Source organism: Salvia hispanica, chromosome 3, assembly GCF_029641045.1.
Source record: "Salvia hispanica isolate PSC_SH4W2 chromosome 3, Shi_PSC_v1, whole genome shotgun sequence".
Lineage (NCBI taxonomy): Eukaryota > Viridiplantae > Streptophyta > Magnoliopsida > Lamiales > Lamiaceae > Salvia > Salvia hispanica.
Window position 1 is genome coordinate 26,334,269 of NC_142694.1, and position 25,307 is coordinate 26,359,575.

Here is a 25,307-nt window from a genome sequence, read left to right on the forward strand (position 1 = left end):
GTGTTACCAGTCACCGACTCACCCAATGCTAAAATAAAGTACTACTAGCATTTTTGTTATAATAATAACGCCCGGTCCAAACTTATACAGTATCTAGAAATGTAAATATAATCACGTCCATTAATTCTTCTTAAAAAATTCTAGCTGTTTGCATGTGTTTTTCTTTTTCGAGATGATCTTGGGAAAAATAATTAATCCATCCACTCCAAACTCGCAGTAGTATTAACGTACAAAAATGGACAAAAAACTGTTGAAAATGTTTCTTCAATTGCATGGTATTAAAGGAGGCATGTGACTTGACTGGTCCCTTTTCGTACCAATTAAGTTAGGCAAACTATCAAATAGAATTGGAGTTAATTAACTGAAACCCATGCGTTACATTGGCCCTTTCAATTTTTTATTAATTGTTGAAATAGAATTGACTCAAAGAATACTCCACTCTCCTCACTTTACTTGTAAAATGCGACAGTCTAACTATTTTATTTCCGTACTTTTATTTTTAGTAATTAATTTGCCTTCAAACCTTTAATTTGTAGTAGGAGCTTCGCTATTCTATTTATTTGCAACCTCTTATAATCCGTGAATAATTTTTATATCATGCCCGCCTAACTGGCTAATGAATTTTATGCCTAAAACTAGCTAAGGTATCCGTTTGGAAATTGGAAATGCTTAATTAACTACAGACCTAGCTACATTAATCTATCAGTTGAAATTTGGTTTTTTTCCTTTTTATGTAGACAATATTTAACACTACAATAGTACATTTCAATGGTCCCACTAGTTAATTTAATTAAAAGCTTTGTCGCCCTGACAAAGAAAAAAAGAAATATAGAGAGGAAGGCCCGTTAGTCTATAAACATTATATTAGGCTCTGATTCGGATTGGATTAGAGGCCAAATATACAAGATCTGTAAATCCTGTAAGAAACAAAGCCCATTTAATTGTACAAGATATTATTAAGACAATATTTTTAGTGCTAGTATAAAGAGGGACAAAGGGTATATTACTGAAAAAAAAATCATAAAATATAATTAAATTCTGGTATGTGTTGTAATTTTAAAAATTAGTTGAAAAATTCATTAAATTTGATTTTCTTCCCAATCATCTCACGTGAAAAAAAATATAATCTCCTGCATGCAAAATGTCTAAAATGTCTTAACCCTGGCGTGAAAAATGCAACTATCCATGCGTAAAATAGACGGGGTGGGATCCCCTACTGTGCAAAATGCCACAACAGGGAGTGTTGTAGTGATCTACACCACAAATTAATTTCACATACTTGGATTATTATTTTTCATTTAAAAAATCAATGGCTTGGATCACCATAGCACCCCCTGCTGTGGCATTTTGGACAGCAGGGGATCCCCATCCAAAATAGACTATGTCGTAATCATAACAATAAATATATAATAAAACATTTAAAAGAAATTAGTTAGCCTAATACTCCTTCAGTCTCACTTTAGGAGTTTGGGTTTATCATTTTTGTTTATTCCACATTTGAAGTTCAAATTAGAATATTGCATAAATGATAATAGGCTTCACATTCTATTAACATTATTCAACTTAAATTATTATAAAATAATATATAAATATAAGATAATATTCCTCTATGTTTTTTTGAACTTTGTTTACATTTTTAAAAATTTATCTGAACTCAATTGAGACTCCATTATTCAACTTAAATTATTATAAAATAATATATAAATATAAGATAATATACCTCTATGTTTTATTAATTTTCTTTACATTTTTAAAAATTTGTCTGAACTCAATTGAGACTCCTAGAACGTAAGTAATAGAGTTATACGTACCTTTGCGCATTGGATATTGAGTGAACAAAAATTATTGGACGGAACACATCATATGTTAATTGGAAGAGCAAGCACATCACGTGATCAGAAAAATTGCATCTAATAATAGTACAACTTTCCAACTCGAAAATTGCATTTTGATAGCTAAGTATTTTGCAATATTTGAATAGTACTTATTCGCCAACAATAATGATAATTTTTCCCAATTCCTCCAAGCATCGCTGGTGGTGCTTTTATTCAAATTGCTTTCTTAAGAGCATCCACAATAGCGGCTAGCCGATTCGTGTCGCTAGCCGATCAGCTAGTTGAACTATTGTAATCGGCCAGCCGAGAATCAGTGAAAAAATCGGCGTGGGCTAGCCGATTTGAGGACGCTGGCCGCCATTGTGGCGTGCCGATCGGTCAGCGCTATTTTTAATTTTTTTAAAAAAAAATTTTGATGTATTTTTTATGCATTTTTTTTATTTATTGCATTTTTTAATGTATTTTTTATGTATTTTTTTATTGCATTTTAAATGTATTTTTTTATGATTTTTTTTTAATTATGTAATTTTTAAATAGGCACACAGACCCCGTTCGGCTAGCGGCAAACTATAATGGATTCAAGGCACACTAACATTTTTTAATGTATTTTTTTAATAAATTAGTGAGGAGTAGAGTGGGGCGGTGGCTTGTGTATGGAACCCCAGATTTTTTTTTATTATGTAATTTTTTTTATTTTTAGTAATGTACTTTTTTTTTATTTAAATAAAATTAACGAATTTTTCCCGTATATGTGTCGTAAATTTAATTCCGTATTTTGTATTTAATTCCGTAAATGTAGTTGTTTTTTAATTATTTTTATTGCGGCTGGCCTATGGCTGGCCTTAGGCTAGCCTATTTAAGTAAAATGCTGATGTGGCAGGTGGATTTTTAGTGCTGATGACGTGGCAGAGAGAGAGCGGCTGACCTATGACTGGCCTACTCTTATTGTGGATGCTCTAATTAACCAATTTAAAAATAATAATTTGTAATATACAGTTATGCACCAATTAATTGAGAATGTGATACCAATTCCATAATTTTATAAGAGCATCCGCAATGGTCGGCTAGCGACCGGCTAGCCGATTCGTCGCGCTAGCCGATCGGCTAGCCGAACCATTGCAATCGGCAAACGCGATTTCGGCGAGCGGATCGGCGTGGGCTGGCCAATCGCTCGTCGCTGGCCGAAGCGCTAGCCGATCGGCTAGCCGCCATGGTGAAGGCCCGATCCGATCGGCCAGTGCCGATTTTCGATTTTTTTTTTAAATCATATATAAACGCGATTTTCGTTTCATTTTCATTTGCACCGCTTGTTTTAACGAGTTTTCTCTCTCTCTAACTTTCTGTTCAAGAGCATCATCGAGTGATGGATCACAACAACGAGTCCAGTCCGGCGACGAGCGGCTCTCAGACTCCCACAGTACCCGTGGGATCTGGATGGGGGCAGATGGGCCCGGGGTTTAACATCCCTTGGAATCAGATGATGGGGATGATGGCTGGTGCGCCGGGGGGGGCGATGGGGGGGAACCAGGGGGGTATGCCGGGGGGTACGCCGTGGGGGATGCCGGGCGGCGGGCAGTCAGCGCCCGGGTGGGGGGGTATGCCCCAGATGCAGCAGCAGATGATGCTGCAGCAGATGATGGGGATGATGTGGCAGGGGGGGATGCCGCACGGTATGCATCCCGAGGTGGCCGGGGGGGGGGGGGGGGGCTGCAGGGGTCACCGGGAGGGGACGCGGTATATCGGCCCTCGCTTGATTTTTTGACGGCTTCGTCTCACACGTCGACCCCGGTGGAGACGCAGTTCTCTGGCGATGACCTTCTGTCATTGCATGATATGGGGATCGATCTCGGGGACGATGATACTCCCGTTCCAGCGACGCCGGCCGCGCCGAAGAAGAAGACGAGGGGGAAGGGGAAGGGCAAGGCGGTCGGCGAGTCATCGCAGCCCGCTGCCACTGGCCGGAGGAAGTGGACGGAGGATGAGTACGCCGCGGTGACCAAGGGGTGGTTGGAGGTGTGCGACGATCCACTGGTTGCGAACAACCAGCGGGTCGTCAACATGTGGGCGAAGATCAGGGCTGCCTATAAGAGCCACTGCCCGCACGGGAAGGACTACAGCAACGAGGAGGTCCGGAAAGGGTGGGAGCGCACCAGGGCCGCGGTGGGCCGTTTTGCGAATTTGTACGCCAACGCCCTCCGTCAGCTCAGAAGTGGGCAGACTGAGGACGACGCCCGGAGGATCGCCGCGAGTCAGTTCCCCTTGGAGGGGAAGTATAAGGAGTTCACCTTCTGGGAGTGCTTCTTGTTGTTGAAGGACTCCGAGAAGTTCCGGGCTGGGTGCGACGCTGGGTGGCCGAAGAAGCTGCGACTTAACTATAGCGGCGACTACAGCGGCAGCAGCGGCGGATCCCACGACCTCCCCCCGGATGCTGAGGAGTTTCCATCCCCTCCTTCATTTACTGGTCGCCCCCGCCCGGTTGGACACAAGCGGGCGCAGCGGGCTGCGAGGGGCGGATCCCCCCTATCGCCCCGCGAGGTCCAGTCCTCCGCCCTCCCAGCCGCCCCACTCGAGTACACTCTCCATTCGCGTAACCAAACGCGGGCTCAGATGTTACAGGTCTTCCGAGAGTGGAAGAACGCCACTGACCCCACGGAGAAGAGGTTTCTTTACGAGATGCTCGAGAGCATACGTGCTGATTTAGAGATCGCGAGGTCGCGGCTGGGGGGTTCCGACGTGGGCTCAGATACCACGGGCGGCGGCGGCGACGACGAGGACGACGGCGACGGCGATGAGGAGTAGAGAGTGGCGGGGCTCGTTTGTTGAAGCCCTTTTTTTTAAAAAAAAATCATGTACTTTTTTTTTAAAATCTTAGTACTTTTTTTTTAATGGAATGGATTATTTTTCCCGTATATGTGTCGTAAATTTAATTCCGTATATCGCAATTTTAATTCCGTAAATGTAGTATATTTTGAATTATTTTTTTTGCGGCTGGCCTAAATCTGACGTGGCAGGTGGTTTTTTTAGTGTTGCTGACGTGGCAGAGGAGAGAATGGCTGGCCTATGGCTGGCCTAAGCACCGTTGCGGATGCTCTAATACTCATTTGAATAAAATTTTATGCGTTGAACTTGAACAGATAGTTAATGGTTAATTAAGATCACATATTCTATGTTCAAATATTTCAGTAATATCTAATACCAAAAAAATTTAAGTTATCAAACCCAGATGCTCTAAATTATATGGTACTCGGTAGTAGAGAATTGATATGCCGAGGGAAAATTGGTGAGGGATGGTGAGCGCTCCTTCTAGACCAGCAATCTTTTCATTATTATTTTCCTTATTCAAAATTTTCTCTTCCTTTCTTAACGCTATTTATTTATGAAAGATTCACCGTATCTTTATTATTTAGAGGGAACATCTTTTTTGGTCCACGAACTTTGCTAAAGTATCATTTTAGGTCCGTAAACTTTGAAAATATCATTTGAGGTCCATCAACTATGGGTTAATATAATTTGAAGTACTTTTTTACTATTTCCAAGTTTTTTTTGGATGAAAATACCCTCAATACCTTAAATGGTATATATTTTTAATAAACTTATCATATACTAATATTTTTTATAAATATATTTATTGTATATTTTTGATAAATTTTCTAAATATAATTTGATCTTTAATACTATTATCCTTTAATTTTATGACATGCAAGAAAAGATCCTTATTCAATTTTTTATTATTGATATGCTATGGGACAATTGGTGAGGGATGGCGAGCACCTCCTCCCATATCAGCAGTTACTTTTTCTATTTTCTTTTTTTTTTTTTTTTTTACAAAATTCTCTCTTCTCACTTATGGCAATTTATTTTTGAGATCCAAAATTCCACTGTACTCCTATCTCTCTTTGTGTAATAGTAGCAATTAAAAAAATTTCTATGTATCATTTCTCTTGTCATTTGAAAATTCTCCATAAACATCTCATACAAAACGCATTTGTGTAGTTTTGAGAATTTGTTGAATAAATTCTACTGTGATGCAATTGGGTTGGATTTGGAACTGCAAGTATGCAAAGGAGGGTGATGGATTGAATAGCCTATACTTGAATAGAAGTCCGTCGCTTTGTATGCGAAAATGATAACAAACAATTATTGAATACTGATAATGATTTTGGCAATTGAATCGACTGTATATTTATTGATCTTTTCAAATTTAGAATGGTGTGATTTGAGACTTTGTTGACAATGAAAATTCTTGCAACCCAACTTTTGTAAAAATGGTTTAAGTAAAACATTATGTTATTCTTTGCTCTGAAGCATAAATTTTTTTGTGATGTATAAATTATCATGTACTGTGTTTACTAACTAATTCATGAGATGGGTGTGGAAGAGGAGAAAAACGATGATGAAGGTCATTAATTTTTTTGGGGAAAAGGACGGTAAAATATGTTAGGCATATAAATAATAGATTGAACATCTTTTTTGATCCACGAATTTTGTCAAGGTATCATTTTAGGTCTGCGAACTTTGAAAATATCATTTGAGGTCCATCAACTATGAATTAATATCATTTGAAGAATTTTTTACTATTTTATAAATAAATAGCGTTAAGAACGGAAGAGCAGATTTTGTATAAGAAAAATAATAATGAAAAGATTGCTGATCTAGAAAGAACGCTCACCATCCCTCACCAATTTTCCCAGGGCATATCAATTCTCTAAAATATAATATATGCACGACAAAACCAAATTATTAATATTTTATTATGTTTCCTATGTATAACTAATTAAGTGCATGAAATTATGTTTTTGTATTCGTGAATTGTGTAAAATAAAGTGTCGTTTGCGTCGACAACTTTAATTTCACTCTTTAAATACCATAGCTAGTGTGTTATGCAACTATAGTAGTACAAAATTATGATTAGTTGGGATCCACCAATATGCAAGCGATAATTATGATTGTGTAGCTAAATTATTGTACCATGATATGTCTACCTTTATTCCAACAACTGTTACAGTATTCATGCCATTTTTCATGTTGCATATGCAATCAAGAGATTATATTTTCTATTTGCTTTATAAGATCATGTGGTGGTTTATTCCAATCATTTTCAATGTCTGTGATCCCACAATTCTAATTTTTAATTTCAATTCAACAGATAAAGACGCGGCTCTGATTATTTTATTTATACTGCACTGTCTCAATAACTTAACTCACTATTAACATATACGTACATTGGACTTCATTTTTTAAATTATTAATGAAGGTGTGTAATCTAGCTTCATCCCTTTTCACGAATGAAGATGATTGAACAAAAATTGGCGAGCAGATTACAAGAAAGATTAAAAATAAATAACGACTTCACATAATATATATAATACCAGCCACACAAAAGTATTGATATTGCAGACACAATAAAAAAGGGACATAAATATGATATAGAATTATAATATCTAAAGGTCTTTTATTGGTTAAAAAAATACATAAATGAATAAAGGATATTGATCTTAAAATGATAATTTTTTTTATGAATTTTAATTAATATTCCTCATAACTTTAAAAGAGGTCTTATAAATTAACAACTTTAAAATTAAAAATAATGTCAATTTTCTATGGTTGGTCATTCTTCAAACTTGGATATGTACATGACATATTTTGTCCTATTTGACACAAATTATCAAAGTCCGGCAATGTCATCTCTTAGTAGAGCTTTTGAAATGGCGCGTAATTCAGACTAAGCAGGATTGAGTTGGGTAAAATTATACACTTTAAAAAATTGGTAGTACCAAGTAGTTTTAAAAATTATAAGTTTTTTAAAGTTTTGGAAAAGTACCAAAATTCATCTAAAGTTTATAATTTTAAGATCAATATTTATATAAATAATGCATAAATTTTCGTAAAAATGTTTTCACATTTTGTTATCATTATGACCAACATTGGCATTGGTATTCAAGGTGGGATGGACAACATACCGTTAAAAAACTTAAAATGATGGTGTAAATGGGCCAGCTCTTGCCCAACAAAGGCCCACAATCATTTCCACTACGATAAATAAGTAATACGAACATCTCACGTGATCTTTAACCCAACAAAAAAGGAAATGGCATACCTAACCACCAATTATATTTATTGATTATATTATTTTGGACAAAATTTAGCCATCTGTCAAATAATATACTCATGATTTAACAATTCATAGGATTGGGAAAGCCACGTATTCACGATTCATACAGTTTCGATTGTCTAGATTGGGAAAGCCACGTATTCACGATTCATACAGTTTCAATTGTAGACAATCGTTGAATGAATTATTTATTTATTATTATAAAGAAGTGTCATTGGGGCTTATAATGATTGTACAAAAAATATTAAGTATATTTCAAAATTCATAAGAACATGCAGTGGCGGACGCAGAAAATTTTATTAGTAGGGGCTGAATTGTATATGTAGAGATAGAGAGTTGAGATAAAAAAAAAAAAAATTAATACATAATCGGATAACCAAATATAGAGGTCATTTTTCGATCGTTTTAGTTTATAATGATAGATGATTGTGTATTACCCCTCATATGAATGTAAAACTGTAGAAATTTTGAACCTCCGTGTTATCTGAAAAATAACATCCATAACAAATACTAGTATAAGATATGCATTAATATTTATAAATAAAACTAGTCTAATGCATAATCAAAATGGTACCGTATATTATCTATAAAATAATATAGTACTTGAATGAAATTAAATTACAAATGTATTGCATAGCATGTCTTTTGTCATATTTCCAATATAATAGTCACGTATTAATTAAATATGACAAATTAAAAAAAAAATTAATTTTGCATAAAATTGGAAAAAGAAGAATAAAAGAGAACAATTGAAATTATAGATTAAACTCAGTAAACAGTTATTAAATTTGCATCGATGATAGTGGAAGAAAATGAATTATTATTAAAAAGAAATTTTTAGTCAAGAAGGAAATATTATTTAATTTAAAATTAATTAACCTTTTTTTAAAACTAAGTAATCAAGAAAATGAATTATGTTTAAAAAGAAACTTTCACACAAAATACACATATTTTAAGGCAATAAAATAAGTCCTCCGCATCACTTAAAAGAGATGACAGCTCATCACTTGTTTCAATACAATAATATTAAATTTATTAAAATTGAGTCTTCTTCTTCACGTTGCACAACTGCATTACTTATTTTCTCTGCAACCTTTTATTTCAGATTCAGTTCAGCCCATCCTACCATTTAATTTTTATAGATTTAGACCTCAGCAACATTGATTTGGCAGGGGCTTATGATAGCTTTCAAAAAATTTGAAAATTTTAGAAGTAGAAAAAAACATAAAAAAAACTTCTTGGGGAGGGCTTAAGCCCCTCACACCCTCTTACTGTGTCCGCCACTGAGAACATGTGGAGTTTATTATTTATTAGTTACATTATATTTAAATTACAAATATATCCATAACATTGCCAAAGGAATATTATGGAAACAAAAAGGATACAAGTCTATCGCTCAAATGATGAAGTAATAACTAAATATTACCCATCGGCCATCATATTAAGGAAAAGAATAATGATAAATGTATATATAAATTATTAATTTATATATATATATATAATGTTTGTGAATTTAAATTTTAGTGAATTAAAATACAAATTAATTAGTTTTTTCATTAGTTGTAATGTTTAGTAATATAAAAGAAATGATATTGAAAATTTATGATAAATTTTCACCTCAATTCTAGCTTAATTCGAAATAATAATACAAAATTTATTAAAATATTACTCCGTATTTTTTAAAATATGTGATTATTTACTTTAAAATTTTAACGTATTCCTAAATTGTTGCAGGATGATCAGTATACAATTTATTTTCAATTAATTGATATATATAAATCAATTTTCAATTTAATTAAATATCTAAGAAGTTATATATATACTACAATTTAAACATTTGTCCCAATTAAAGATAAAATATAACTCTATCTCGTTTACACCCCTTGAACCAGCATGGATCCGCTGATGACAGAAACAACCAAAAGAGAAATGGAAAATTATTGCCATTAATTTTATTGAAACGAGAAAGTTGTTGGTCGCATACTCGCATTCCATTTATTGTAGGTTGCCACTTTATATTTTTCTTTACTGCGCTAATTCAACGATTTCCTCAAAATGAGATTTTATGTATTGCTATATTATATGAATATTAAGTTTATCCAAATTGAATAAAAATGAATCTTAAAATATTATTCAGTATTTTTTTTATAGACAAATGAATATAAATTTAATGGTTACATCACAGTAGACTTAAACTTGACATCCTTGGCCTCAAGCATTATCACACTATGGCATATTGAAAACAAATTATTCTATACGTATAATGAATAGAAATTAATTTAAAATTTTAAAATAAATTAACATCAAAATTAAAAATTGTGAAAACCTACATTGCACAAGGCTAGTCGCATAGCTCGATGGGTGGACATGGCGCATCAGGCTAAAACATGTTTTCCAAACTCAACACCCCTACCTACATTATTGGGTGATTTTATTACCCATCACAATAGATAGAGATATTATCATCATTATTGATCGCACAAGATGTAAAAGTGGTAATGAAAATAAATGAGAATAATAATTATATTTTTATGTATTAATTGTATAATAAATGCATATGAAATAAGTTAATTTGATGTACAGTAAGATTCATCTAACAAAAATAATAAAACTAGAATAAAATATTTAATGATTGTAAAAAAATGACATCATTAACTTTTGCATATCAATACTATATAGCGGATTAGGAATGGTCAGTATGGTACACCTTAATGAACCATTTATACCATATATCTTATCGAAAATGTCGATAGCATATTATACTATCTATATTTTATCGATTTTGTAGGTATACTGATTTTTTGGAAAGCAAATTTTAATATTGTTATGGATTATACAATATATGTTATAACGAAATTCGTTGTATTGTACTTGTGTTACACTGAATTTTGGTAGGTTATATTGAAATACTGTTAGTTAAACTGAAATTTAATTTTTTTTATCATTATGGAGTATGTATATTCAGTTTATCACAATATAAATTTAACATATCAAAATATCTTTTAGTTAGATAATTAAGGCGTATGTTTTTCCACCAAGCAATTATGCACGGATTTTGATAATAAATTTAATTTTCAATAATTTAATCTGATTTCCCAATGGCATCAACTCTACCCCTCAAAGATTTAAAGCGCCTTCAGTTCAGTTGTAAAAGTTGAATCTTATTAATGGAGTCCAAATCAATCGGAATTCAAAATAGGTTTAAATAAAGTCCAAATCAGATTTGCAATTTGTTCACAAAATATTGAAAACAGTAGGTCAGGTCAGAATTCACAAATAATTTCCAAATTTGCACTAAGAATTAGAAAGTTATAGAAACCAGATAAATAGATAAGTGTTGGAGAAAAGGTGTATGCACCGGGCTGTAAAAATAATGACGCATAGAAAATCGTAACCCCTAAACGACGACGTTTGAGGAAGAATAGTTTCCACGCTCGCACTGCACGTGCCACGTTCTATTATATAAGAGCCACGTCACGCCCAGTGCTTATTCACCTTCACTCCCCGCCTCATAAACCTCAACATTTTGTCCGCTTTCTTTCTGTGTTCAATTCAGACAGTGTCTCTCTGTCTTCACAAATTCATACAAGGAGAAAACCTGAAACCAATGGGCGAGGTCTCTCTCTCTCTCTTTTTTTAATCTCTCTATATATATACCCTCCATGTTTGTTTAGTTTTTTTTGTTGTTAATTTGTACTCCGTATGTTAAATTGGTGCAGGAAAAGCCTGCAGAGGAGAAGAAGCCAGCAGCGGCGGAGGAGGAGAAGAAAGAAGATGCGCCGCCACCGCCGCAAGAAATCGTTTTGAAGGTGTTTATGCACTGTGAGGGCTGCGCCAGGAAAGTCCACAGGTGTCTCAAAGGATTTGAAGGTATCAATTTGAATAAAATTGTTTTGAAAATCGAGGTGAATGAACAATTTAATTAATTTCCGTTTTTGTTTGGTTTAATTAGGAGTGGAGAAAGTGATAACAGATTGCAAAACGAGTAAGGTGGGGGTGAAGGGGGAGAAAGCAGTTCCGGCGAAGGTGCTCGAGAGGGTGCAGCGGAAATGCCACCGCAGTGTTGAGCTCGTCTCTCCGATAGCGACTCCGCCGCAGAAGCCACCGGAGAAGGAGGAGAAAAAAGAGGAGGTATATTTAATTTGAAATTGATTTTCGAATTTGTTGGTTGCTAAGATTGTTTTAATTCAACTGTTGGTGGCAGCCTTGTGTGATTAGAGTGGTGTTGGGAGTTTACATGCATTGCGATGCGTGTGCTCAGGAAATTACAAAGCGCATTCTCAGAATGAAAGGTGAGTTCGTGGCCATTCATGATTCATTGCCTTTTTAGGAGTATTTGCAATAGACTATTGTGTTTCTTCTGTTTCCTATTTGCAGTACTAAAATATGGACTCAAACCAATTCATTGTTCTTAGCCTTTTACAACATGTGCATAATTAATTCGTATTTTAAATTACAACTTGAATGAATGATTGAATTGAATTAGAATTTGAATTTGAATTCTGTTTTTTCGGTAAAAATGATATACTCCAATTGATATGAAGTACGTGTTGTGTGTACATTATGTGTGTGTTGAAATATGCTCAATATTAGTGACTATTAAGAATTTTAATTATCTAGTATAATTCAAATTGTGGAATGGGAAGAAATTGGAATGGTAATTCAATTCCAAATTCAAATATTTTGCGGTATCAAATATTGTATTTGGAATTCAAGGCTCAAATTCCAATTCTACATATCCAATTCCATGATATCGAACGGAGCCTAAATGAATTTGAATCCGAGAAACGAATATGTGTGTGTAGGGATTGAAAGTGCAGAGGCAAACGTCGCGAGGTCGGAGGTAAGCGTGAAAGGAGTGGTGGAGCCCACAGCTCTCGCTGATTACGTGTACAAGAAAACCGGCAAGCACGCGGCGATCGTGAAGGTCGAACCGGGGAAGAAAGAGGAGGAGAAACCAAAGGAAGATAAGAAAGCCAAGGAAGCAGAATCTAAGAAAGCGGAGGAGGACGGTAAAGAAAGCAAGGAAAACAGCGGCGAGGTGGCGGCAGCAAAGACGGAGGATCTGAAAATGGAGGTGAGGAAGAACGAGATGTACTATTACTACCCGCAGCAGTTTTACGAGCAGCAGAGATTTGATGTGCAAGAGATGAATGCGTTTAGCGACGAGAATCCAAATGCATGTGCAGTGATGTAAATCCTCAGAAGATTGAGGGGGTAGAATGGGGAGAGAATGATCGTGGGTAACATGTGGTCCGGTCATGGTGGTGGATACATATAAATCTACATGAAAGTTCTGTGAGGATTTTGAACCTTTTGTTTTTATTTTAATATATTAAACTTTTGAAATATTTGTCACATGCTTTCGATAATAGTTGTATATTAGTAATTTAGTATGTATTGTGTGTCATATCATAGCAATCATATCATATCATGTTGTATGTAGCGTTTGGCTTAATTGAACCTATTTAGGCTTTTGGTTGAACGAGATGAGTCTGTATATGTTATTATAGTACTTGTGGAGTAGGAATGTTTAATGGAGTGCTAGCTAAATGTGATTTCTGTAGTTATTTTATGAGAAATTAGTAAGAGTACTAACTTACATGTTGCCTAATTTTTAACTTTTTTTTTTGTTTTCAATAACACAATGTAATAACTTGCTTTGTCATCTCTTGTAATCTTTTTTCGGTAAACATGCAGAAGTTATATGTGCATTCTAGAGAATGAACGTTAGTAATTTTTTTTGAAAATTGATATATATTTTCAAGGATATAATTGGACATGGTAAATATTTTTAACGGTGCTAATTCACTTAAAAAGCGAAACATACTTTCTCCGCCCCGAAATTAGCTTTTAAAAAAGCTAATAATGACGTTAGATTGATCGATTTGTAACTGTTTTTGACCTCTTTTGGTATTAAATGTTTCTGTTGATAGTATTTTGATAATATTAATAATAACTATGTATATTACAGACTTCAGTCAAATTCTGGTTAACCTCATAAATTATAAAATTTTAGCTTTCTTCCAAATTGATTCATTTATGTACAAAATTAAATTTTTTGTATTGCTTAAGCGTTAATATGACATTGTTTCATTAACACAAGTATTTTATCTTTTCTTTGTCTTTATCTTTATCTTTTTATTTTAATCAAACATTGATGTTTTTAATATAATCAGAAGATATCATTTCGTACAATTATGAAACAATTGAAAAAAAATACTATTATTTCCATACGAAATGTTGATGAACTCAACAGGATTTTTATTGTGATTTTAAAAGATAGTATTATCCAATTTAAAAATACGGTTTTTACCATTTTCACTCGTTGTATTCACAAATTATTGCCTCTTCATGGTAAAATTTTGAATGTAGATGTACATCCCTAAAATGTAGTATTAAGAAATAAAGAGAATTGCAGTCATTCCAAAAATCGAGTTTTATGGCGGCAATATTTTATAAGTTAGAAGCGCGGGTTTTGTCGGTATTATTTTTCGTTTAATTAAATCAGTCAATGTAACAACATTATTAGCTTGTTTATTTCTTTTTAATGATGTGTGTTGCCAAGGTCAAATTTTATTGACCACATCTCCTTCATTCATAATTGATCGGTTTTACCTAGCATTATTTTGATTTTATGGACTCATCAACGTCCATCCGTTTTACTCTTCATCATCATACTACTTACAACAACTCCTTTTCTCGCCACTCTCGCGTTTTGTTACTTTCTAGTTTATGGTGGTAAGCCATTTATTTAAGATATTGGTCTCTCGACCAATGTGTTGTAGCGCAGTTGGCAGCGTGGAGCTGTGGTGACCTTGAGGTCACGGGTTCAAACTCCACCACCCGCTGGGAGACTTTCGGCCTTAATCTGCGAGCCCGAACGAGCAGGATTAATCCGATTCCGCCGAAGTCGGGTTCAGAACATCTGTGGTCAAACAAAAAAAGACTTTCGGCCTTAATCTGCGAGCCCGGACAAGCAGGATTAATCCGATTCCGCCGAAGCCAGGTTCAGAACATCTGTGGTTAAACAAAAAAAAGAGATATTGGTCTCTAATATCACAAAATTTTTACAAAAATTTATTTTTTCGCACAAACTTGAACTTCACATATAATATCACAAACTTAAATAGTTATTGAATTTTTCCAACGACGACAAAATTTTACTATATTAAAAATTTAAAATGATATGGATAACCGTATCTGAATTCTAGAGACTCTGTGATCAAATCACTATCATTTTTCAGTGGTAACTATATCTTATGTGATGTAATAACAAATGAAATGTTGCCAAATTTTTTCACTGGTGGAAAGAATTCAAGAACTATTTTTAAGTTCGTAATATCATATGTTAAGTTCTCGTGGGAAAAAACAAAGTTTTAATAAATATGTTTTATATAATTACATTGGGTGGTCTGATAGAATTTATTTTAGCTAGAATTGGGCTCTCTATATATCAGCCCAAAAATATCCCTAGTTGGGCCGCTGGCCATTAATTTTGATCCATTTGTAAGCTTGTTTACGTAAAAATTTTATAAACTCCTTATTTGATTATGCCCTACACATGGAAGCATATACGGTTACCACTTTGTAAAATATGTTTGCAAATTTTAACGAAATTATTTATCAAAGTATATATAGGAGTATTATTTAGAAAAAAAAATTATTACACTTAATTAATATATTGGCCATAAAAAAAATTTGAATTAATGTAGTATCGATTTTGGACTTAAACGAAAAATTAATTGTGCACCCATTTGTTATAATGCTTCATATGACCTTACTATCGAGTTTGCAAGTTGAATAATTACAGTTCGGAATTAAATATATAGTTATATAGTAGGTAGATAGATGTAGCCTATCCAAAGTCCGAACTTCTTTTCAAATTAGGTTGAGGTGAATAATTTAGACTAGGAAAATTATTTTAGTGCTGATCATAAAAGTCAACTGAACAATTATTTCTTTCCGATCCAAAAATTAGGTGGATTTTACCAATCAATTCAATGAAACATTATTGGGATTATTACGAAGGTTAAGTATACGAGTAGTTTACACATTATAAACTACGTATACCATAACACCAATGGCTGAATTAATCCATCAAACTCACAGATTTGGCAAGTACAAGAGACATTGTGTGGATAGATTTTTAACTCAACACCGACCTAATGCATCGACTAATGCATCACATGGCTTCTGTCTGGGGCAAAGCACCTATTAACTCACAATCCCTCGATCCATCTCTTGATGCTCTCTCTCTTTGAAAAAAGAATTCAAGAATCTAATGCCCCTTCTCCAAGGTCGCATGTCCCCAAGGTTTTATTGTACATCACCATATTTAATACTCAAGTCCACCAAAAATAATTTAATTGGTGAATGTTAAAAGTTTTAATGTGAAATTAGCAATTTATGAGAGATTAGGGGATAAAGTAGATACAATAGGTGATAAAATAGAAGAGATAAAGTGAGTATTGAATCGTGAATAATTTTCTATTTTTAGGGTGATTAATTTTAGTAGACGCACAGAAATAAAGAAATGAGACTATTCTTTTTCATGGACGGAGGAATTAGTATTGCCTTTTCCCTTTAGACTATTTATTAATACAATGTCTTTTTATTTTTAAGTAAAACAGTTGACCATTTTTTCATATTCTCCTTGTACTTTTTTTCGACTAGTATTAATTTTTTCTAATAATTATAATTTAATTATTTTTAAAGAAAATTTTAGTTAAAGTTTATATCGGCCATTAGTAATAGTAATTATTATTAGGCGTGAAGGGAGAAGAGTATTTAATTGTTTTAAAGAGATTTATTTGATCCTATCTGTCGTATTTCCCAATCTGTTTCCGACCATATATATTACACACTCTGTTTATACATAAAGCAGAGTGAAACAAACAAATCACAATCAGTCTTATAATTACTTCGTTCATTGCTATCAAGTTGAGAGATAAGCATGACTCGTTTCTGGACTCTGCTTGCTTACCTTCATTCTCTGGCCGGGTAATTAATAGTTTTTTTGCCTTTTTTCACATCAGAGAGAAATACTTTCTTCCATTTGCTTAATTGTTTTGAATTGAATTGGTGCAGGCCCGGGGTTATGCTGCTCTATCCGTTGTAAGTATCTCTTTTGACTTTTGACAAATCATGCCTCCATGAATGAATATAAATTATAATCAAATTTGTTTGTATTTGGTATTTGAGGAGAGTCTTGGGTAATTATTTAGGTATGCATCAGTTGTGGCAATTGAGAGCACATCAAAAGTTGATGATGAGCAATGGCTTGCTTATTGGATTTTGTATTCCTTTCTCACTCTCATGGAGATGCTGCTTATGCCTCTCTTGGATTGGTATATACATATCAACATATGATATGATATTACTTAATTAATTGTTTTTGAGTTAATTAGAAAAATGAATGTTAATTGCAGGATACCGATATGGTACGATTTGAAGCTAGTGCTTGTGGCATGGTTGGTTTTGCCTCAGTTTAGAGGGGCAGCTTTCATCTATAACAAATTTGTTAGAGAAAAGCTCATCAAAAAATATGGAAGAGGCCTACTTAGTCAGCCCAAAAAGGTATATTTACACGGAGTACATATATAATAGTATATATTAGTAGTAATTATTTTGAATTGATTTATGGGAATCACAGGGAGATCAGAAGGAAGCTTACTAGTGAAGAAGATGAATTGAAGGAGATGAAGCAACTGACTTGATGTTAGTTTTCGTTTTTTTTTTCCTTTCGTATTGCATTGTGTGGGTGAAGCGAACCTAATTTTTACTTATGCTTGGTGCATTGTAAAATATGGGTGAGATGGTGTAACTTTTATTGGTTCATTGTTAAGTACAGTCTCTGTTAAATTTCTACTTTCTGTTTTTCAGCTGCCGGAATTTTTTTCTTTTCGTTGCTTTACACTTTGGTGAGCTGGTTGAATTAATTAATTAGCACTGGGCATTTAATTGTAAAAATAAATAAATAAAATATGATTCTAAAATAAATGAATTAGTCCAATTCAAATTTCTTGAGTTCCAACTTCTAAATATGAGATTATTGGGTCAACGTAGAAAGTTTAGTGTGGGATGGATTTTTCTAAAGTCGCATCTTGTGTGATGGGTCCGTCAACTTCTTGGATATCTCTTATTGATCTATCTACTTCTCTGAAATTACTGATTTGTGTTTCAACTTTTGGAATTTCTCATAAATATCCTTCAAGTTTTGATAAATCTTAGAATTGTCTCTCAACTTTCTGGCACCCTCACATTGGTCTCTCAACTTCTGAAAATTTATGAACAACTCCTTTATGTTATAAAACTTTACGAAGAAGCCCCCTTATGTTCTGAAAATTTTCAATTTCGTCCAAAAATTATGTATTGATGAACAAAACGTTTCCGTTGCCGTCACATATCACAGACTTGTTTCATCCATACGTACGTTTCTGCATCATTGTTGATTGCAAAAATATAAGTGGATATTCAACTATGACAAATAATGCCCCATATATTGTTACACTTGCAAAATCTTGAGTAACACCTGTTGAAGTTACTCAGTTGAAATTGGTAATGGAAAATTGACTCCAATTGAGGAAGCATGGCTAATGGAAATGCCATCCACATTAATAGTATCCTAAAGTTTGTATGTTCTTGCTAACACAAATTATTATTAACCATGATATTACGAATAAGTTTAATTTCAGCATGTTGATGCATCCATGTTTTTGTGACTTTGTGTATTGGACGTGGAATCAAGCTAAGGGGATTATATACTGAAAATTGTCAACCTTATCCCCTCGAATTACAAACTTTTATTTTTCTTTATTATAAACTCTGAAAATTTAGATTCTGAAACAGTGCCGACAATGGAATTCAGTGGCGCATACATATTTTTGATCTAGTAATTAAGTTGGAAATGCGTCTGAATTGAAGAGGCTTATTATTAGTTAGTAAGAGGGGAAGGTATCATAGCTCCACCACTGAATTATAAACGTGAAGAGATAAATAGCACCGCTACATGCATCTAAATACGTGTCACTTATACACATACATCACTGCCACCAATTCACACCTGCATAAATATATATAATCATCATCCGCCTCAATTCCAATTTCAGTTTCAATTTCAATTTTGAACAATGCTGGAACTAATCCATGCCTTCCTCAACCTCGCAGCTCCCCCAGTCACCTACTTCTCTCTCATGCTTTTCCTCCCACCTTTCCAAATCTTCAACTTCTTCCTCTCCATCTTAGGCGCCCTTTTCAGCGAACACATCTCCGGCAAGGTCGTCCTCATCACCGGCGCCTCCTCCGGCATCGGCGAAGTAAGCCTTCAAATACATGAATTTCAATCTCTACCTCAAAATCTTACTTTTTCTGTTGAAAAAATGCAGAGCCTTGCGTACGAGTATGCGAAAAGAGGGGCGTGCTTAGTTCTTGCGGCGAGGAGAGAGAGAAGCCTCCAGGAGGTGGCAGATACGGCGAGGTATCTGGGATCACCGGAGGTCATCGTTGTTCGCGCCGATGTATCCAAGGTCGATGACTGCAGGAGGGTTGTTGATCAAACCATGAGTCATTTTGGAAGATGTAATTACATTGCTTTTTTTTTTCCTTTATATATATAGAGAAGGAATTTTTTTAATGGCTTAATTGATGCATGCAGTGGATCATCTGGTTAATAACGCTGGAGTTATGTCGGTTGCGCTGCTGGAAGAAGTCGACGATGTTACTGATTTTAGAGCAGTTATGGTATGATACAAACCTCAACTTAGATGAGATGTTAAAGTTGTTAGAGCAAATTGCTACAAAAATAATGAAGTTTGGTCAAATTGTGATTAATTTGGAAACTCTTTGTATATTAGTATTAGTTTGAATTTTTTTTCATACTAAAATCAATGGTTATTCCGTTATTGTGAGTAATAGTATAAATTTGTAAAAAAAAATCACAGATTTTGCTTGCACATCATACGCAATTTGACCAGAATTGACTGCTTTAGAAAGTTTTTAGGATTTTGACCAAAATTTGACCCAACTTTGTGGTTTTATTTGGGCAATTTGTTCAAGTCATTAAATAAGCATGTTAATGTTGGTGTTCGGAATTGCAGGATGTGAACTTCTGGGGATCAGTATACATGACTCGATTTGCTGCTCCTTACCTGAGGCACAGCAGAGGCCGAGTCGTCGTAATGTCCTCTTCTGCGTCGTGGCTGCCTGCGCCGAGGATGAGTTTCTACAATGTGAGTAAGCTAAGTACATAATCAAGAAAGTGTTTTCATATATATTGAGTAATGAACAATTGTGTGATGATGAATGGATCAGGCAAGCAAAGCCGCATTGTCACAATTTTTTGAGACACTGCGGGTGGAATTCGGGCCGGACATAGGAATAACCCTGGTAACGCCCGGATTCATAGAGTCCGAACTCACACAGGGGAAGTTCTTGACCAAGGGTGGTAGGCTCGAAGTTGATCAGGACATGAGAGATGTGCAAGTGAGCATGATTCCGATAGAGAGGGCGGATAAGTGTGCCAAGTCGATCGTGAGGAGCGCATTGCGTGGGGAGAGATATCTGACGGAGCCGAGATGGTTCAGGATGAGTTACCTGATGAAGGTGTTCTGCCCGGAGGTGTTGGAGTGGATGTACAGAGTGTTGTACATTGCCAGCCCCTCGTCGGAGGCGCTCAGCAAAAAGATGGTGGACTATACCGGAGCTAAGACTCTGCTCTATCCGGAGTCGGTTCACGTGGCTGATCCTAGGAGGGAGTAGATGTCCGTTTTGTTCTAGTAGATCATGTTTTTCAATAATATTGGGACCATGTATTTTGAGTTTTTGACGGCGTATGCATATATTCTATGGCCATGCTTTAGTTGCCAATTCATGCTTGAAAGGGAGTATATATCTTTACTAACACTGAACACATCACTAATTTTTACGATACTATCATTTTTAAGCAACCTTTCTGAACTCCTAAAATGGATATATTGATCAAATTAAAAAATGTATAAGCTTGGATTGAAACAGGACACATAAAAAAGGATGTGAGATAATAAAACTCAGGGCAAAGAAGTCAATCAAGATTGATAAAAATATTCACAATATATGCTCTATAATGAATCATCCATATGCAGAGTAAACTTAACAAAAAGTGGTAAGTGCAACTTTTACGATAATACCATGTATCACAACAGGTGCGGTAAGAGACGACTGATGTATCTTTATAATAAAAACATGAAAAACAGTTGATGAATACTACTTCTCTAAGTATTCCCTAATGCATACCAACCCCCAATGCAAGTTACATTGTGGTTGTAAATAAACATGCCTATTAGAGAAAGATAATGATAGGATAAACCTCCTATCGGGGTGATCGGCGTCCGTATATCGGCGATCGATAGATATCTGTCTCTCTTTGGAGAAAAGAATGAGCGATAATATTGATATTCTTATTGATTGAATACTATGGAATACTCCACACATATTTATAATATGTGGGGATACAAATAGGAGAAATACAAGGTAAATCAAAACTAACTAATTAATAAATATATGCTCGTATGCAGAATAAGCTGTTTCTTGAATGCCAGGAACAATCAAACAGAAAACTACCTTAATAGATAACTAGACATTCTTTACAAAGCCAACACTCACAGCAGCAACCAACTATGCAAACATGGAAGTTAGCGAACAAAGTAGCACAACCAAAATTGCTGTGTAACTCTGAGATAGAGAATAGCTGTGGGATTCCAGATGCTGGCAGCTGTTATGCCATTTAACCAGATATATATTAGAACTAGATAAGAAAAATGCTTACAGTGACACATTTTTTCTCCAAATCCATCCGATCACCGTTATCTAAGAAGAGACCTCCAAATGAAAAGGTTTCAGGTGAATAAAAAAAATCATAAAAAGGCCCCCCTTTCACCAAACAATCAGAAGAGAAATAAGTTTCAAATAATGTACACTAACTTTTTCTAATGGTCTACATTACGCATGAATGAAAATTTTATCCAGATTCATTCCAATTAATGAAAAGATCCTACTTTACTTCCAAAGGCAAACAAGTATATAAAGAGCCTAACAATACATAAACTGAAATTAACAAAGCAAAGAAATCAGTCAAGCAATGTGGACAAAAATACTAATCTACAGCAAATAACTCAGACTCTTGTCACACTAAAAGATTGATCAAATGCTAAGGTAAGTTTCCGATTGATTCCAGTTACTCACAATCTATGCTATATACTGATTACTGATACATCAAACATCCATATACATGGTAATTTGAATTTAGAAAAAGCAATAAGTGAAACTTGGATGATAATACCATCTTTCTAACTTGTTAGCATAATTTCCCACATTGCAGACCTGTAGGAGTAGCAGATACTAATAAAGAACAAGATGCCTAAGGCAAACAAAGTCCTGGAATGGTTATGATTCACTTACCACAGGTCACAGACAATACTGCGATTGGACAAAGAGTAAGAATTGAGGCACCCCATATCATAAGCAGATTGCAATTGCATATGATTACGGAGAAAGAGCCTCACAAGATGAAATGTTTTTAACTGTGTTGGGCTAAAGACTTGCTTTTTGGGCCAAAATTATAAAACACAACTATTGGGCATGTATTTATTAGAAATCCATTAGCCCATTTATAGGGCCTTTTATAGAATTGAGTTAAAACACAGAAAAGATCTTCATTTCATCTCATATCTATATATGCAGATGACGCTTCCTTTTCATGTTCTGTGACTTCATCTAATCATTACAGTTGGATTTCCGAATCCAATTTGGCATGTGTTACTTCAATTTTGCATACATTGCATTCTTATGCATTGATCCAACCTTCTTTTCCCTACTAATTAAATGGATCATCATGCACTACAACATTATTGTTAATGATGAGAATAACAGAAGCAGAGAAATTAATAAAAGTAGACAAGTAGAGTAATGTTGATAACTCTAGAAACCAATAGCATATATACATTGAGTAATTGTAATCCAATGAATTTTGGGATTCTATTGGAGAGTATTAGTACAATTTACAGCAGAGAAGTAGTACTAAGAAAGGTAGAGTTGTTCAAAACTCTAGAAACCAGGGGTGTTGGAGAGCATCTTTGGCAGTGATCCTGTCGTTGGGATCGAAAGCAAGAAGGCTTATCAGCAGATCAAGTCCAGCAGGAGTAAGCATCGGCGCAGAAACAGAGAGCATCAATTGCAGGGCGGGGCCGAGGGTGAGGTGTATGTAACCCAACTGCTGAATCTCCGAATTCCCCGGGAAAAGCGCCTTCAACAGCACCAATTCCGCCATTACGCACCCCACCGCCCACATATCTATGGCGCCCGTGTAGTTGGTCTTTCCCATTAGAAGCTCGGGCGCTCTGTACCACTGCGTCCCCACTTCCGGCGAGTACGATCCAGACTCACTCTCCCACCGCGAAAGTCCAAAATCACAAATCTTGATACGATCCTTTTGGTTGATGAGAATGTTGGAGGGCTTCAAATCACGATGAAGCACGCCGTTCTCGTGTAGAAACAGAACACCCTTTAGTATCCGCCACACGGAGACCTTGAGTTGGGGCGCCGTGAACGGCTTCTTTCTCGCGGCGATCAGCCTGCTGAGATCGCTCGGCATAAACTCCATCACAACGAGCACTTTCCCGCGCTCGTCCACCGTCACTTTCTTCAACTCCACGATCGAACGGTGGCGAGGCAGCGACTGCAGGATTTTGATTTCACGCAGCGTTGATCGGCTCAAACCCGTCAACTCGTGCTTGATCGCCACGATCTCGCCGGCCTCCGTATCCCAAGCGCGGTACACGACGCCGTAAGATCCCCGGCTCACCACATTCAAAACTTGGTAGCGATTTTGTTGTGGTTGAGGTTGAGAAGAAGGCGCCGTGGTTTGAAGAAAAGACTCGACGAGAGGCATCGTTGGTTTCTTTTCTGAGAAACGATGGTAAAATTCTTTGAAGTTGTAAATGAATTAGGAAGGCAGGTAGGACTTATATAGAATAACATTACGAGAATAAGGAAAGTTACCATTCGCAACGATTTGAACTCTAGTTTGACTATGGTAATAATAATCTTGATTTTTAATTAAGGAAACTATTTAGGATCAACCCGTTCACTTTTTTATGTAAAAATATCTCTTCTGCTTCAATTTGTAATCGGAAAATCTATGACCTTTCTGATTTAGTGTATTAATTTAGTGAATAAATATATTACAATCTTTTGCATTTTATGCGTATTAAGTACGTTTTTATTCTATTTTGAATAAATTACAATCCCTACTCTAGTCTGTCCAATAGAGGTTAGGGGTTTGTTTTGAAACTTAGCTCCATCTTTGCATTTTGTTATTTTATTTATTTCGAATTTTTCCAGTTTTTGATAGAGTGACTTGATAGAGTGAAGGTGAAAGGAATTTAAGTAGGATTAGAAATTCGATTAGAAATAGAAGAGGAATCCGGACTAGGTTCTTGGTATTTGGGCCTCAACTATAAAAATACGAGTAGTGGGCCTGTATTGATTTGAAATTCATTAGCCCATTTAATCGGATTTAGTTTTAAGTCCTAACGTCGCTTTTTTATGTCACAATATGTTATTCTATTTTAAAATGATTTCGATACTTATGAGAAGACCTTTGTTCTCTATATTTTGAGTTCTGAAATATCAATTCCACATATACACCATTAAACAAATACTCCATTTATTTTGACGAATAAGACTAAAGATGTATTTTTCTTTTTCAGATGATTTCTTTGCCTTTTAATTTTTTTATTGATGCTTTGCTATCCCATTTGCATACACTATATCGGGTAATACTGTTAGAAATTTTATTATAGTATATTAATCGACCTCAAACATAATTCTCATAAAATGATAACAAAACTTTGAAAGAAGTTTGCATCTTACTTTTCAAAAATAATTATTTAAATATTAAATATATTGCTAATATTAAGCACTCAGGTACGTGAGGATGTATTCATATCCTTTTTTCATCTTTTGTTATTTTTCCTTCTCAATCTTGATCTTCCATTGTATAGATCTAATGGCCAAAAATAGACCTTGATTAATATTATTTTATTCCTTAATAAAATCAATAAGGACCTTTATGGTATAGGATTAAGATTCAGTTATGGTAGTTTCCTTGATTTCCTCCCTCAATCTTCAATGAAAATACGTTGGAAAATATCAGAAATCTTTCTGGTCTTTCACCGTTTATTCTCCCATCATTCTCAATTGCAGACTTTCGCTATTCTACAATTCCTGGCGAAATTTGTAGTGGTTTTTTCTTCTCGTTCGAATTATCTTTTTATTATCTTTTTCGGCTTCTTCAACAATGGAAGAAGGTAATTTAAGTAGCT

At 35.0% G+C, this 25,307-nt stretch overlaps 3 protein-coding genes and 1 pseudogene across 5 annotated transcripts; 3 read left to right on the forward strand and 1 right to left on the reverse strand.

Annotated features, from left to right (window-relative positions):
- Positions 1 to 11,429: 11,429 nt before the first annotated feature.
- On the forward strand, positions 11,430 to 13,432 carry LOC125211104 (heavy metal-associated isoprenylated plant protein 7-like). The gene is made up of 5 exons (XM_048110799.2): positions 11,430 to 11,563; positions 11,667 to 11,817; positions 11,900 to 12,078; positions 12,152 to 12,239; positions 12,753 to 13,432. The coding sequence occupies exons 1-5, from the start codon at positions 11,555 to 11,557 to the stop codon at positions 13,142 to 13,144; spliced, it is 819 nt and encodes a 272-aa protein (XP_047966756.1). The 5' UTR covers positions 11,430 to 11,554; the 3' UTR covers positions 13,145 to 13,432.
- Positions 13,433 to 16,797: 3,365 nt separating this feature from the next.
- On the forward strand, positions 16,798 to 17,831 carry LOC125216008 (HVA22-like protein e). Of its 3 annotated transcripts, none has more exons than XM_089066276.1 (5): positions 16,798 to 16,950; positions 17,038 to 17,064; positions 17,175 to 17,297; positions 17,379 to 17,526; positions 17,567 to 17,831. In XM_089066276.1, exons 1-5 carry the CDS (start codon positions 16,904 to 16,906, stop codon positions 17,567 to 17,569), a joined length of 348 nt encoding a protein of 115 aa, XP_088922402.1. In that variant the 5' UTR covers positions 16,798 to 16,903; the 3' UTR covers positions 17,570 to 17,831. The 3 variants fall into 3 exon arrangements, with proteins under 3 accessions (XP_088922402.1, XP_047973563.1, XP_047973562.1); XM_048117606.2 differs by having other exon boundaries at positions 17,570 to 17,831; XM_048117605.2 differs by having other exon boundaries at positions 16,800 to 16,950; positions 17,603 to 17,831.
- A 1,216-nt stretch (positions 17,832 to 19,047) lies between these two features.
- LOC125211195 (11-beta-hydroxysteroid dehydrogenase A-like) lies at positions 19,048 to 20,814 on the forward strand. The gene is made up of 5 exons (XM_048110905.2): positions 19,048 to 19,265; positions 19,335 to 19,527; positions 19,604 to 19,689; positions 20,046 to 20,177; positions 20,260 to 20,814. Exons 1-5 carry the CDS (start codon positions 19,080 to 19,082, stop codon positions 20,704 to 20,706), a joined length of 1,044 nt encoding a protein of 347 aa, XP_047966862.1. The 5' UTR covers positions 19,048 to 19,079; the 3' UTR covers positions 20,707 to 20,814.
- A 2,206-nt stretch (positions 20,815 to 23,020) lies between these two features.
- On the reverse strand, positions 23,021 to 23,872 carry LOC125209663 (cyclin-dependent kinase G-2 pseudogene; annotated as a pseudogene).
- Positions 23,873 to 25,307: the final 1,435 nt, after the last annotated feature.